At 42.1% G+C, this 12,982-nt stretch overlaps 1 protein-coding gene across 2 annotated transcripts; it reads right to left on the reverse strand.

The window, feature by feature from the left end:
* Positions 1–75: 75 nt before the first annotated feature.
* zbtb38 (zinc finger and BTB domain containing 38) lies at positions 76–12,276 on the reverse strand. 2 transcript variants are annotated; one of them, XM_008282619.1, is made up of 3 exons: positions 12,162–12,276; positions 11,328–11,600; positions 76–4,460 (listed from the first exon to the last, which is right to left on the reverse strand). In XM_008282619.1, the coding sequence occupies exon 3, from the start codon at positions 4,458–4,460 to the stop codon at positions 777–779; it is 3,684 nt and encodes a 1,227-aa protein (XP_008280841.1). In that variant the 5' UTR covers positions 11,328–11,600; positions 12,162–12,276; the 3' UTR covers positions 76–776. The 2 variants fall into 2 exon arrangements, with proteins under 2 accessions (XP_008280841.1, XP_008280840.1); XM_008282618.1 differs by lacking the exons at positions 11,328–11,600; positions 12,162–12,276 and adding an exon at positions 7,550–9,502.
* Positions 12,277–12,982: the final 706 nt, after the last annotated feature.

The raw sequence follows: 12,982 nt of genomic DNA on the forward strand, positions 1-12,982 counted from the left end.
CATTAAGCATCAGTGTGATGCGTTCTGTTAAACTGTCAAGCATTTATTGTATCTCAGCCAAAGGAGGACAAAATGTAACTGTTTAGAATATCAGCAATATTTATTTAAATAGTTTTACATGTTTTATACATATTAAACACACAAAAGTAGTAACTTTAATCTCAATGGTACCATGTGTTAATTAGAAATTAGAATTATATCAGTGGTGCTTAAAATGGAAATTGAATTATCAAAGAATTGAACAAATTAGCATAGTCTAACGATAAAGTGCAACTCACCAGTTAACTGAATGGGAGATTCAGAAATGTGACAGTCTTAAAATTCATGTTTTCCTCAAACTTATTTAAAAAAAGTGAAGACTAGGCAGCTTTTCAGTTGACCAACACATTACAAATGCTGTTTTGATATTGCACATTTGAAGAAACATCACCAAGAGTTATGTTTTTTCTTCAGGTTACAGTAATGTCACCGAGTCTGCTTACATGCATAGACAATAGACAAAGTACAGTCTGTGTCAGGAGGTCCTATATTATGCAAAAAATATCCTCTACAAATGTGAAAAAATCACTGAGTCGTTTGGTTTAGGAGGGAAGAAATTACAGCCTACACTGGTATTAGATGCTCATTTTTAGTGCCATTTTTTAAAAACACTTTATTGAGCTTAGCTGCAAAAACAACATTACAAATCTTATACTTCCCAACCAAAGCAGTGGCTTGAGTTCAAATATTATTCATGTTTTCTTTTGCCTTTAGCTGGTCGCACTTCTCAAAGTCCTTTAAAAAAATGGCTCCTCTTTGCATACCCATTTCTCTGGCTTGTGTATAGAAATGTGGGTACTTTTAGATTCTGAGTCATTTCTTCTGAATAGTTTACAGGACTTCTCGCGATCATTGTGACTGTTTGTTCTTGGTCCCACCAACATGTCCCTGTTGCTCTCACTGTCTCTGTCACAGGTTTGTTTTTTTGTAATGAGATGCAGAGAATGCTGTGCACTGATCCTCTTTTTTGCCATTTTATGTTTCACCTTTGGGGGTGTTAATGAAAACAGTGGGTCAATGCAGGACGATAACGGACTCCTAATGTTGGAATATGACACGTCTTGGTAGGTCGTCAAAGATGTGAAGTCAGTTGTGTCCTCGATTTTAGGCCTATTCTTATCGATGGAAAAATGTTCTCCTTCCACCCTTTCACGTTTGATGTCAATGCCTTGATTGTCACCGTCTTCTGTTTTGATGGCGTCTTGTTTACTGTCTTCACTCAGGTGTGCTGAGTATTTAGAACATGGTGTGAAGTTGTCATAATTGTATCCTTCCTCGTTTGTCTCCTGGTGTTTTTTCTCATGGCTCCTCTTGGTGGCAAGGTAGAGAAAACGCTGGGGACAGAAGGAGCAGCGATACTTCTTCTCTGGGTTGGGGCTCCGGGGTGTATTATCAAAGCAGGAGCCGTTTTCCATACAGCTGTTGCAGATGTAATCTCCGCCGGCAGGCGCCTCACCAGGGGGGCCTTGTTTACCACAGGTCCGGCAGAAACACGGGTGGGAACCAATAACATGAGCTCTCAGACCGGTCTCTGTGATAAAAGAGCTGTCACAGATGTCACAGTTGTAGGTGGCCCTCGGGCTGCAGTTCCTGCTAAGGCTATGTTTCACCCCTGTGCTGCCACCTGGGACGCTCTCCTCTGTCAGCCAACTACTTCTATCAAGGTGGGCCTCACTGGCAGCAGTCCTGTCTCCTGATGTTTCAGGATAATGGTGAAACAAAGCTTTTCTGTGCTTGTGTCTGAGCTTCTTTCTTTTCTTTTTAGCCTTGTAAGAATAGTAGGGACGCCAAAGCATATCAGCTGTGTCACAGTCATTGGGATCATCGTATGTCTCTGGCTCTGTGGTGGCAGTGCCTCCTGGTCTGAGGCGGAGCCTGGGACTCTCTGATTTTTCCCTTGTTGGAGGGCACTGACTTGGGCTCCGTTCCTCATTCAGCTCTCTGATTCTCCTCTTCTTTCTGGGGAAGAGCTTAGATCCTTTGATTTGGCGGCGGATGATGGCTTCATTGCCAATTTTCACTGTTATCTGACAGAGTGGCATAGCATCGCTGTCCACAGATGGACCCGGGCAAGCAGGTTTGGCAATATATGTTTCTGTTTTTGCTCCCACCGTTTTATCGCGCCCCAGATTCTCTGTGCTCGATTGAAGTATCTCCTTGGTCATTTCCTCAACTCTTTTTGCAGAAGCGGACAGCTCACCTAACTTTTTAACAGTGCTTAAGGAGTTGAAGAATGGCACATTATGACTCATGTGCTCTGAGTTAATTAACACTGGTGGATCATCTTTGTAACCTGCAGGAGATTCTGTATTGGGTTGCACAGAGAAGGTACTGTCATAGTTAATAAAGGGTGAATCTCTGTTCTCAGCCCCTTTTCTTGTGCCTCCTTGAATTTCTAATTCATTGTTCAGACATTGGTCAATATCTTGGTCACATGGCTTGTCAAAGCTGATGCGAGGCATGACAGGTGAGACCATTTTTGTTGTTGCCATGAATGTCAGAGGAAATGAAGCAGCGTCAGGGTGGCTGATCACACCATTTTCTTCAAATGGAGGGATAAGAGAGCTGCTGTCTCGTAAAGGTTGATCCCCTCTTTCAACACTCTCGGAATATGTCTGACTGTACGTCTTGTATTGTCTCTTTCTAAACTTCATGGGTAGAAGCCTGTAGAGCTTGATTGGATAAACGCTGGCTTTCAGCCCACCGTTGGCGGATTTCTTTTTAACAGCTAGAGTGGGATCAATGCCATGAAAGGACTTTTGATGGTTCTTTAAGATATAGTATGTCATGAATGTCTCCAGGCAGAATATGCACTGATAGCGGCGTTCACCTGTGTGCCAGATTTCATGCTTAGTACGGTACTCTGCCAAAGCAAACACTTTATTACAATAATGGCAGGGATAGGCCCTCTGCCAGGAATGTACATTTTCGTGCCGCTTCAGACTGGACAGGGTGACATAGACCCGTTTACACACACTGCAGTTGTATCTCCTTTGACCACCACTAGGCTTCACGGCCTTCTCCTCCTGTGGAGGCTCTGATTGGTCCACTTGAACCGGTTCTGGCGTGTAAGGGCTGGGGGGGTCTTCAGAAGGAGGCTGTGTGAGGACGCCCTCCGTGTCTGACTTTTCATCTGAATGGTGATCCATGTCTTTGGCTGATATATCACTGGTGTCTAGCTTAGGCGGGCCTCTTGCAGCCTTAGGACAGACCTGCTCATGGTTCCGTAGTCGTTTGAGGTGTATGAACTTTCTGCGGCAAAACGTGCAAAACAAATGACTAACAAAACGCTTTTTATGTACCTCTGAGTGAATGGTGAGAAGAGCTTTATTTGTGAATATCTCGGGACAGTGCTCGCAGCTGTAGATTGAAATGCTGTCCTCTGTGTGAGGGGAAAGGGTCGGTGGACCCAGCTCCATCTGAGGATCATCAGTGGCCGTAGGTAATCCTGTGTCGGCACTTTTTTCTGTTTCAGCCTCTGAAAAAAGTGGAGGTGGTGCCATAACTGCGACAGGTTCTGCAGTACCACCATCATTTAATGTGGGGGTTCCTGTATTTGGTTTATCTGTTTGTGGTTCAGCTGGTGTTGGAAGTATACTTCTACCCACAATTCCTCTCAACCTGTGGCGCTTTTTGAGCGGGCCTGCATTCCTGTAAATGAGTTGCTTTGGCTGTGTAACAGCTGGCTTGCAGACCTTCTTGTTGTCCCACTGACTGCTATCTTTGCCTTCAGTAGATTTGCTTACTGCATAAGAGTGTTCTGAGAGGGCGTGGGTCGTCTCATTGTTCCCGTTGAAGCAGGACGTTGTAGGACAACTTGATGGGAGCTGTCCCACGTCTGGTGACTGCCTGTCCCCATTTGTTTTAACCAGAGGGGTGAAAGGATTGTTCCCAGGACACACTTCAGTGATCGAGAAGGCATTGGTGATGCGTGGCCCTCTGGCACCGTCTGTCTCCTCAGGCCTAGGGGCTTCCTTCTTTGTTATTTTAGACACCGGAGCTGTACAGGAGTCTGTGGATTTGACACATTCGTCCTGCCTCTCTTGTTCTGCAAGCTTCTCTAAAAAAGGAATTCCAAGTCTTTTGCCAGCTGCTACAAGACCCCCTGTGTCCTCTGTACCAGGGGATGCCACCTTAGAGCAGTATATAAAGTTGAGGATACTGGCAAACACTTCAGACTTCAGGTCCATCAGCTCCAGCACTTGGCTAGAGCTCCATGTCTCAGAAGTTGTCAGAGCATTCCTGAAGTACCCGCTGCAGGCTGCCAGGATGTTCTTGTGGGCCCGAAACTTCACATCCTCCACCACAATGGTAACGTCACAGAAGAGGCCTTGTGAGCGCTGCTCATTGAGCTTGCTAAGCACAGTGTGAGGGTGAGCGCTATCCATGAGGTTTTGAGTACATGGGGACACCACGGTCATCTAAAAAAAAAAAAAAAGGACAAAAAACAATAACATCAGATTCTTACAAAATGATGATTCTGACTGTTTTGAAAAGACCCAGAGGTAGGCACATTTAATATTTGGAAATATTTGAGCTGTACTTGCATTTTAACACTAGATGGCAGTAATGTCCTGACAGAGAAGCTCCGCTGTCAACAGTCTGGCAAACAGCTCTGGTGACTCAAGCCATCATCATCTCCATCCCATTTCATTAAAAAAAGTCCCCACATAAAAATTAAAACCATTCTGGCAAAACATGCTCTATTGTAGCTGTTACTGAACTGATTTAAGGTTGTGCCATTACTATCTAAAGTGTCCTTTTTGTCTCCCTTAATATTGTTTCTATTGTACACAACGTCTTTAAACCCTTCTACAGGCTAACTGGGACATTTTTAATTATATTATTGCCAGTTGTTTTTGGTGGAGAACTAACTACTTTGTTTTGATATTTGCAGCTGTTAACTGAGAGTGCTACAACATGGGGGAATGAATACTTTGTGGAAAGGATTTATTCTTTCAAAACACGGCTAGCGTCAGTAATATGTGGGAAGGCATGTTAAGACGACTGTCAGCATGCTTTGAGCAAGACATTGAACTTGCAAATGTTGCGGTGGAGCTGTTTAGTAGCCTAGGAGTCACACCGGAAAACAATCTGATGAGAGTCTATCATACATAGAAATACTGTCAGAGTGAATTTCTACTCAAAGGACATGACTAAATATTTTCCAAAGCCATTGCCACTCACCTACAATTGCACAGTGATGTGACTCTTAATTTCTCTATATTCCTATCCACTCCCTTGTTTTTTGCGCCCCTGAGATTAACTTTGTTTTTCATACATGGAAATGGCATGTCATGAACAGCTGGAGTTGGTTAAGTACGAATCCAAGAACAAAGTCATGAGAAAACTTTTTTCTTTTCTTTCTGAAAACAGCGGAAGTGATGGCGTGCACCTGGCTTTGGTACTCAGTTATAGAATTTTACTTTTTATAAAAACTAACGATAATTAAATTTAATAGTCATTCATCTGGCGTGCCACCACAGCTGTGCTCTAGAAATGGTTGCAAAGTTATCACGACAGGCCGTTTCTTCCCAGTGCCTAGGCTTGTATGAAAATGTCATGCAGATAGTTATGTGCCGATGAGTCATATAGTCTCTTCTTTGGTTGCCTGTCAGTTGACAGTTGAGGCATCCTTTCAGTTGGTTCACAGAAAGTTGCCGTCAACTCTCACTACAAGGAGCTACGAATTAATGCCTTATGAGGGAAATGGCAGCAGAGTAGGACCACTGATATAATGTAGCCACAATGAATGCTATGAAAAGCTGAGACATTCTGCTGACTTGATAATAACATTGTAATTAATGCAAATAGTATTAATTATTAATTTATTCCAAGAACATATACCTTATTCTTTTAGTGATTGCACACTGGAGCACACTGTTAGCTTGAAGTATGCTACCAAGATAGATTTCTGGTTAAACAGGGATTTACATACTTTGTACACACTGACAAAACCCGCATTTGTGGATTAGTCTGATTTCGATAGTGAACGAAAGTAATCTGCAATCTGCAACTATTAGGGGAAGTTAAAGTTCATTCATTCTGACTTTAAAAGAGGATGTTTCACATGGTGCTCTTACTGTGGCCTACTCATATCAGAGTCAGTGTGGTCTGAGTCAGTACTGAGTCATGTCTTACGCATGCTGACTGTATCTGCTAGGACACACTCACTTTACACTTGTAAGTTGTGAATCATCACACCTGCGACAATGTTATTTAAATGTCAAAATTAAGCTCAGAAGTTACTATTTCACATTATTACTGTGTTTTTTCTTCTTTATGACTGCTGTTAAAGTCACACGATAACTGTAGAATTTAGCAGACTTATTATTTTCTTTCTCCGAAGACGTTCTGGTGAATGGTTACTCTAAACTACATTTCTGAACTCTATGTAGTGTGTCTGTGCTGTAAAATTATTCTTAGTTCTGCATGCTCGCTTTGTGGAAAACGAGAACATTTTTAATTTGCCTTGATCCATGTGAGATTTAGTTTTTGCAAATTACAACGTATTAGCAGTTATTAGTTACTGCCATTTGTGATACATTAACAGGCAGTTCAGTTTGATAACTACTATTATTTTATGTTTTGCTAATTTTTGTCCCAGGTACAAACCGTTTGGAAGTTGTTAATAAAAGCACAGTAAATCCTACTCCGGGGGGGTTGTAGGTAATTTATCACTGATGTCATTTTGTGTTTATTTTTCAAATTTGTTTCCAATTTTGCATTTGTGCAACAAATACAATATGGCCGCCATTCTTTAAAGCTTCTCAGACTGATGAAAACACAACCACCCTCCTGCCTTCGTTCTCAGACAGGCCTCCGTTGTCATGGCAACATGCTATGGCGCAGCACTTATTGGGATTCAGCTGGATGGCAATTGACTGTATTAGCTGTCCGGGTATTCGGTCCTCTCTCTCCCACAAACATCCTGCCCTCTCTGAGAACCCGCAACACGCAGCAGTCTGCAGAGCAACCGAGGTTTGCCTTTGTCTCCGCTTGAATATACTTTGTATATGTGTGTTGGTCTGTGTGTCTTTGTCTGCAGCCAAAATGGACTTTCTCATCTATCATAGCATCCTCAGAAGTGCAAGTGATGTGCCACGCATTTATACTAATTTCTCAGTTTGTATTGTTTGCAGAACGGTTTCATCATTTCCTTTAGGTTGCTATTTGACTTCACCACATTCATTTTTCACAATTTGTATCATTTGTTGTGGTTTTTTGCGGCCACATGCTGAGCGGAAATTTTAAATTTGTCATCAGTACTTCTGAATTTGCCACACCCAGCCTTCGTTTACCTTCAAAGCCAAAGTGAAATTATTTTTTCTTTACAAGTAAAAATCCCCACACATCAAAACCACAAACCAAGAAATGACAGTCGAGCATACAGACAGTATTGTCAAACAAAGAGCGAAATGTCACAGCAAAAGCCACTTCACGCACCTCTGCAAAGCGTACTTCCGCAAGAAAACAGGTTAGAAATTGAGGGAAACCATGCAAAACGTACCTTAGTAATTCAGAGAAAATGATGCACCGCGAACAGGAAACAATGTCATGCAGTATCCCTTTCCTACAGCCACACATATACCAAACTATACGTGAAAAACTGTTTCGTGAGAGCAAGGCGAAAGTAGTTTTTTTTCTATGATGGTCGCTGAACAGTGGTGTTGTCAGAAGCAGAGCTTTTTCTGACGTCTTTCTTCCTCTCCCTCCCTCTCTGTGTGCAGATGACTCCAGCTCCAACGTCCTTCGCCTCTGTCCATGCAGCCCAGGTCCTGGGCTAGATCTGCCCTGCCCTCCTCTGACTGTCCCTCTTCTGTCCTACTACAGCTATAGGAATAACTCACAGTTTATACGGCGTGTAGCTAAACCGGAGTATGTGTCTGCCTTTGTGCGAGCTGGGCATCTGAAGCTTTCGTTCTGGAGCCACTGAGCAGGAAACGGCAACTTTTATTAAGCATGGCAGAGGGCTGTAGGGAGAGCGGAGAGATGCAGGGTGCTACATCACACACCAGCTCTGTACTCGATTCCAAAGCCAGAGAAAGCGCTCAGCTGCATAGCTATTAGCAGCATAGAGTGAGGAGTCCTCTGCTGCACAGCAAATGCCGTATTAAATCTCCCCAGCATCACATCAGCTCCATCCCGATGCAGCTCGTCGTTGACCAAAGAAGAAAATGTCTTTTGCATGAAACAAAATGATGCCTAGCCCACTTAGAAAGAACATGCACCTTGAATGCATAACGCTACACCATCTGTTTGATGCTTGTGCACACAGTCTCTGCATGTGCAGCAATATATTACACCAAAGCCCTTCGTCCGTGCTTACGCAGTCGCTGTGGTTAGGTAATGCAGAACCCGAGTGAAGATGGCACTGACGACTGTCCTATTGTGTAGCACAGCAGTCGCAGGACAGATGTTCATCCATGCTTTTTCTCATAGTCGCGGCGAGCATGCAAACTGAATGCAAGGCTGAGAGAAAGAGAATCCTGCTCTCAGCGAGGACTCTGGGTATACCTTTATAGAGGCTGCTGATTGATGCAAAAGCAGCAGATGCGTCAGCACTGCAGACGAGGGGGAGGGGAGGAAGCTAAACACGACATGGCTCTGTGAGCCTCTCACTAGCCTCTGAGGACGGAAGCAACTGTTTTATTTACACAACTGAGTGAAGAGTCATATGACTGTGTAGGGCTTCTCTTCATCCTGACCAAGACATCTATAAAGCTGTTTCAAAGCCGTTTCATTTTATAGCACCGCAGACTTCAAAAGACAAATATAAGCAGCTGTTATATCATTATGCATGCCCCTATTGCCCTGAAGGCGTTTAGCGCTTCAGCTTTCCTCTCTTAAAATACAATCATCACACTAATTCTAAAAATCTTAGCTGATGTAACGTCCCATTTCATTTCCTGTGTTTGATGCATCACATCACATTTGTTTCATGAATACACCTTTAACCACAGGCTCACTCTTCTATTTCTGGTGCTTCCTCGAAGAACCCTACATTCGCCAGCTTGTCAAAAACGGGAGGTTATTATCCAGATGGCAAAAGGTTTTTAACCTCAGCCACAGCTTTTGGATGGCATGGCAAACAGCTTTTTCCTCACTGTTCTCCAGTTTTCAGACATTTTAAAACTCTCTTCATCATCCTCTACATATCTCCTGAGTGTACTTGCATCAATAGGTAAAAAAATGTATTTTTGTATTGGACTGTTTTACTGCAGTTAATATCACAGTTTCAACAAACTTGTAACTGCATTTTAAAAAAAAACAATAACTTGGATTTAGTTGTCTAATATTAGTCCCTTTAATAAAAATAACTGTCAATCAATTTGAGTGTGACAGCAGGATCTAATCGTTGTGTTGGTGGCGCCACTGTGTTCACATTTGGATCATCCTTTAAATAAATATTTACGCACAGCCTTCTAATTTTGCTTTCAATAACCCCGCTTTACATACAACTGTAAAACCAATAGAAGCTAAATAATATATGTAACAAAATAAACAAATATGCATGAAAACAATATAAGTATTCCACAAAAACAAATAGGTAAAGAAACTAAAAATCCAGCAAAGTACATTAAAAATGTCGCCTATTAAGCTTGCAATTTCATTTAGCATCATTCATTTTAATTCTACCAATGCACTTTAGCATTCATCAAGGTTTTAAAAGTAACTATTTAATAAGCACTTAATAAGCAACAAAACCATCCACTAGAGCATGCAATCTATCTGGCACAAAAACTGTTATCACATCAACGCTGTAGTGATATATAGCTCTTTTTTTTTTTCTTTTTTCTTTTATAGGCTTGGATTTTTTGTCCATTAGTTGCTGCCAGTAGATAGATGTGATCCCACTGTCTGTCTGTGCTTTCAGCTGCACACACTCCTTTAATAACAACACAGGCATAAATTTCCTGACTGCAAAAGACTACAGAGAAATGACATGAAGTAATACCCTCAGAGACTTTTGTCCAGCTCATGTTACCATAAAATATTTAATGAGATAAAAATATTTTTACCAACTTGTCCACAGACTGCAACAATAAGGTCCTCATTATCTTCCTACTTTAACACAGGTCTGGAGTCCATGTGCTCACAGGCTGTATCAAGCTTTTGCACTACATTTTCCAGAAACCTCAATTTCTGTCCCACGTTTTAACATCCACAGGTCACATACTGATCAGGACGTCAGATCAGGACAGATCATGACTCGCTGCGACGTCCTTTAACTTTCAAGATATTTATTTTCTTCCTGGTATCACAGCTCTGTCCATTCATAGCAGCCACCTGTTGTTTTGGTTGGTGTGTGTGTGTGTGTGTGTGTGTGTGTGGATGTATGTGTGTGTATGTGGTTCTCAAATTCAAGGCAAAGACGCACATTAGAAGAGGTCAAATTAATAAATAAAACCTGAACTCTTGGTGGATGCAACAACAGAAGTTGTAGGTTAAAGAATGTAAAAAGAATGTGCGGTACGTATTTTTGGGGAGTTATTTTTTTAGCTTGTGTCGTATTTAAAGTTTTCCTCTCTAACTTCAGTGGCAGGAAATGACTCCGGATTTTGATGGTGGGTACCGTCATATTTTTTTTTCTATTTGCATACTCGTCTAAATATTGTCCTAATATAAAATAATCACAAATTAGTAAGCACACTGTGCTCTTTTTACTTAAAAATGCACGTCACCTGAAACACATCAGCAATAAATCAATAAATAAATCATATTTAACTCCAAAACCATGTGATGCGTCATAGCGGACCTTCTTCAACCACCGTTCCAGTTTTAACAACCAAGGCCCTCCTTTATAGTTTTCTATAACTGGGAACGCATGCTTTGCAGTTTACAAGGTTGGGAATCATTATTTGCGTCACTTAAAGAATAGAAACTTTTTTTTCTGAATTTGCATTCAAAATAGATAAACTGGAATCAAAGCTGCAAATGGAAACAATTCCTTGTGCTAACTTAAAAAGCTTTGATATTACTTTCTATAGTTGCTCATATGGAATATTTTATATGCAGCACCTTGCCGTCTAACCTTGATATCACAGCTTGGATGTGTTCAAAACCACAAGATAAAACACACAGGCCTCTGTGCCTCTGATGCTCAGTGAGCTCAGCTCCGGCCTGTAGGGACGCTCATCAGCAGGGAGGCAAAGACTGCAGTGCAAGGCTGAGTAGGCCTCATCCTCATTCTCAAAGCATTCACACTCGTAGCATAAAAAAGGCACTCATCCCTGGGAGCACTTTTGTTGCTGCTGTAACAAGCACTCATACTCGGTGTTGCCTACCAAAATGTTTCTGTGCTGAAGGTCTTGCCGGGCCTGTCTCTGCCGCTGTGGAAGTCTCTCTGGTGTTTGTTTAGGAGCAGGAAAGGAGAGCGACTACCCGGCTCCCATTCTTCCTTTGGCCCAGATCAGGCCTTTACCATCTTCTCTCGTCACTGCTGTCTGTGGACTACGGTTCTGGCAGAGGTTCCCTGTTCCTGCTGTGCATAGTTGCCTTCTGGAGGCTGCTGCCACTGCTGCGTCACTCCGGCTGCATCACTGACCCACAAAGAGGAGCTGAGAAGGAGGGGTGGTGTGGTGAATGTGTGGAGTAAAGGGATAAGCAGAAAACAAGCGGCCCTGCTCTAACAAACAAATGGATGACGCTTCCGCTCTACCTCAGTATGAGGCCTAGTTGCTGCTGTGGTATTCAGGAAGTGAGTCTGGGAGACAGATCCTTTATTGTTACGTAATGAATATTTTTCCTCCCAGACCAGACTCAGCTGAGAAGGCGGTATCAGAGGCTAATAATAGGCCATGGTAGCTACAAGTCAGGGCTGTGTGTCAGATCACTGGAACACTCAGCTATCATTTGAGAAGAGGAATATTTAATATTTAGGAGAACTAAGACATTTATAGAAAACTGTCTGCATTTTAACGTGCTGTTCATGCCGTTGCTTAACACAGGATAGAACTAGGGTTTTCCTTTCTAATTTGTCATTTTTATGTTAAAATAGGAAACAGCAAGGCAGTATTTTAGTATTTAACTGTTTTTTAACATTTAATATACCATATGTTGTCACTGATCCACTAAGGAACATGAAAACAGAAAAAAAACAGTGCATTCCTTAGACTTACGTTACTGTTGCTTGCTTGTACAGGTTTCAGGTGAGGTAAGACCGGTGTGGCAGATGCCGCTACACACAAATATGCACAAGGTTTCTACCGAGAATAAGTGTGTTGTAGTCTTTAGGCCTAGATGTGGTAACCAGAACTACAGCACTTGTTTTGCACACGTTACCCAACGGTTTATTTGCTTGATCCTCCTCCCTCCATCATCTGACTCTAGTTTTCTTTGCCACTTTGCTCCCTCTGCTGGCTGCTTTAGTGAACACAGCACCACAGATCAACACAGGCTGGCTGTAGGCACAGACGCCATTGTGTGCTCAGGGCCTTCAGCAGAGGGCGCAACAGCAGTTCACTGGCAAATGTAAACAGGAAGTATATGTTGAAAGCGACCAATGACCTGATATGATGTCAGTAAGACTCCAGTAATTGTAGTTTTTTTTTATTATAAGCTTTTGGAGATCATGTTTTATCTTTTTTTAAAAAGAGAAATAAAAAATGTGTAAAAAATTCCAGAAACATAATCTGATGCTTAATGCAATATTATGCAGTTTAGTAATTTTATTTAACTTGCCAGTAATAGTAGCCCTTCACTGAATACGTGTCATTTGTCACATCCAAACTCGCTGAATCTGACTCTTGTTTCACAAAATGCTAAATAAATTTTGGCTCTCCATCCTCTGTGATTGCATTTGCATCACAGCTGTTCCATAACAGAAAAAAATCTGTTCAGTCCTAGGAGCTTTAGAAGAAAGCAACGAGACTTCTCTCTCTCTCTCTCTCTCTGTCTCTCTCTCTCTCTCTCTCTCTCTCTCTCTCTCTCTCTCTCTCTC

Source organism: Stegastes partitus, unplaced genomic scaffold (genome assembly GCF_000690725.1).
Source record: "Stegastes partitus isolate 25-593 unplaced genomic scaffold, Stegastes_partitus-1.0.2 Scaffold279, whole genome shotgun sequence".
NCBI classification, from domain to species: Eukaryota; Metazoa; Chordata; class Actinopteri; family Pomacentridae; genus Stegastes; species Stegastes partitus.

Coding starts and splice junctions, on each gene's coding strand:
- zbtb38 (XM_008282619.1), bottom strand. CDS start 4,460: ATGACCGTGGTGTCCCCATGTACTCAAAACCTCATGGATAGCGCTCAC.